The sequence below is a fragment of the Cryptotermes secundus genome, unplaced genomic scaffold (assembly GCF_002891405.2).
Source record: "Cryptotermes secundus unplaced genomic scaffold, Csec_1.0 scaffold1286, whole genome shotgun sequence".
In the NCBI taxonomy this organism is placed as follows: Eukaryota; Metazoa; Arthropoda; class Insecta; order Blattodea; family Kalotermitidae; genus Cryptotermes; species Cryptotermes secundus.
Window position 1 is genome coordinate 30,267 of NW_019739238.1, and position 1,908 is coordinate 32,174.

A 1,908-nucleotide genomic window follows, 5' to 3' on the forward strand; every position below is an offset into this window, starting at 1 on the left:
TACTGTCAGTGACTGTGTGGCCATGAGTTTCCCAGGTCAATGGACAGGAAGATGACCAATTGCAAGAATGCACACAGAGCTATGAATGGCACTTACTGTGAAGTGTTTTGCAACTAACCGCACTAGTGTGTAAATGAACTGTTTCAACTGCTGAACAAAGTATTGCCACCAATATCCTCATATGTTTTCATTCCCAAGTTACAGCTGCTTGAAATCCCAGCAATTCTTTTAGGTAGACCCTGTATTATCAGGTGTAATCTCTACAATCTACACAGCTCTCCTCATGAGACTTCAACGGAAGAGAATTCAAACTTAAAAGGAAGATAGGCTACATTTCAAAATGCATATACTGTACACTTCACTGAACATGTACAAGATGACTGAAACGCAAACTGAAATAAATATCTTACTGAGTATAAATGAAAACTACACCATACAAATTGAAGAAACAGTACACGAACAAGAATAGCCATACATACAACATTCTGGAAGCACAATTTGGAGACTGAACTAGACAGGATGTGAAATTTCAGGTTAGCACTGCAATGGGTGCTTAGATTACAGTATGATGGGATGTGAAGCTATGTAGTCTGGTAGCTAGAAGGACAACCTTCTACCTTGAATATAGAGGCAGCAGGTTCCTCCAAAAAAACTGAAACAGAATGTTCGATAATCAAAATCTTACTATCCTGGTCAATAAGCCTCTCAAACATGACACACCTTTAACAGCATTATAAACAGGATCATCTTTTTGTGTAGAAGACAAGTAATAGGCAGAAATCCACTCTCGCATAAAACGCCACAGGAAGTCTATCAGAGTGAACACAGTTTTGGCACACATCATTCGTGTGTCTACATTCAAGCCTTCTGCTGAAACTGTTCCACATCCCGACAAATGAAGTGCATATGATGGTCGCTCATCACCAGGGCTTGACTGTGGTATATGAGAGTTGGTATCTAACACAGCTATCATCTCTTCCAAAAAGCAATTCAGATCAGCAGGTGAAGCAGACAGAACAGCATGTACTGAAACAAAATTGGAAGATTAAATTAAAACACAGACACTGAAACTTTCTAATTTATTCCTTAAGTATAACATTCACATGCTCTGTGCAATATTATCACCACTTTCTTGCATCACAACTGTAACTAAGAATATGGTTTATTCAAACATTTTCCACTGCTAAACAGCAAAAAACAGCATTCACAGGCTACTTCCTCGTGAGTGGCAAAATTTGGGAGGCAACTTAGCTATTTATCGCTGTAACATTGGACATTTCATTACACATATTTATGCAAAAATGAATGAAAGTGTATATTCAGATTGTCATATGCTTGAGTGTTACCACAGACAGGGTTCAGACTGGAAATTGGATTTGTTAAACACTTACAGATCATAGCTACAATTAACCGTAGTGCTACCACACACTCTACATTTCACTACAGCATGCACTAGGTCTTCTTTGTCTGCTGTGTCTTCACTGGTGTCTGGTAAAAGGCCTGCCTGAGAGCCTTGTTCACTGTTTTCTCTCCTATAAGTAACAGCTGAGTTTTTTGTTGGGTCTTCTACCTCATTAGCAAATGCTTTGCCTGCCTCCCTTCTCACATGGTCCTCAGACAGTGCAGGGTAGGCACGGTGGTGGTAAATACTTGTAGGGATTCTCCAATGCACTGGGTCCTCATTTTCAGCCAACTGCAACACACAGCAGCCAGGTGCTGGTCCCATTAGCATTCCCTTGGGGCCTCAAGAATTTCCTCAGATGTCACTCCGTTTGGCAGGGCAGCTATCAGGTACATGACTCGCTCCTGGGGTGTCCAGCAGTTACGCTCTGCTATGGTCTCAAACTGGTGTTTGAACATAGCGCATTATCTGGGTCTCACAAGTAAAAATCTTTTATTTAAAAAAAT

General features: G+C 40.6%; 1 protein-coding gene across 1 annotated transcript in view; it reads right to left on the minus strand.

Annotated features, from left to right (window-relative positions):
• Window positions 1-1,726, minus strand: part of LOC111871847 (serine/threonine-protein kinase ATR) — a gene marked incomplete at its 3' end in the record, with an annotated part of 24,664 nt that extends 22,938 nt beyond the window's left edge. Inside the window, 2 exon segments of the mRNA XM_023865221.2 lie at window positions 721-1,026; window positions 1,435-1,726. Of these exon segments, the coding sequence (XP_023720989.2) occupies window positions 721-1,026; window positions 1,435-1,726 (598 nt within the window).
• Between the last annotated feature and the right edge of the window lie 182 nt (window positions 1,727-1,908).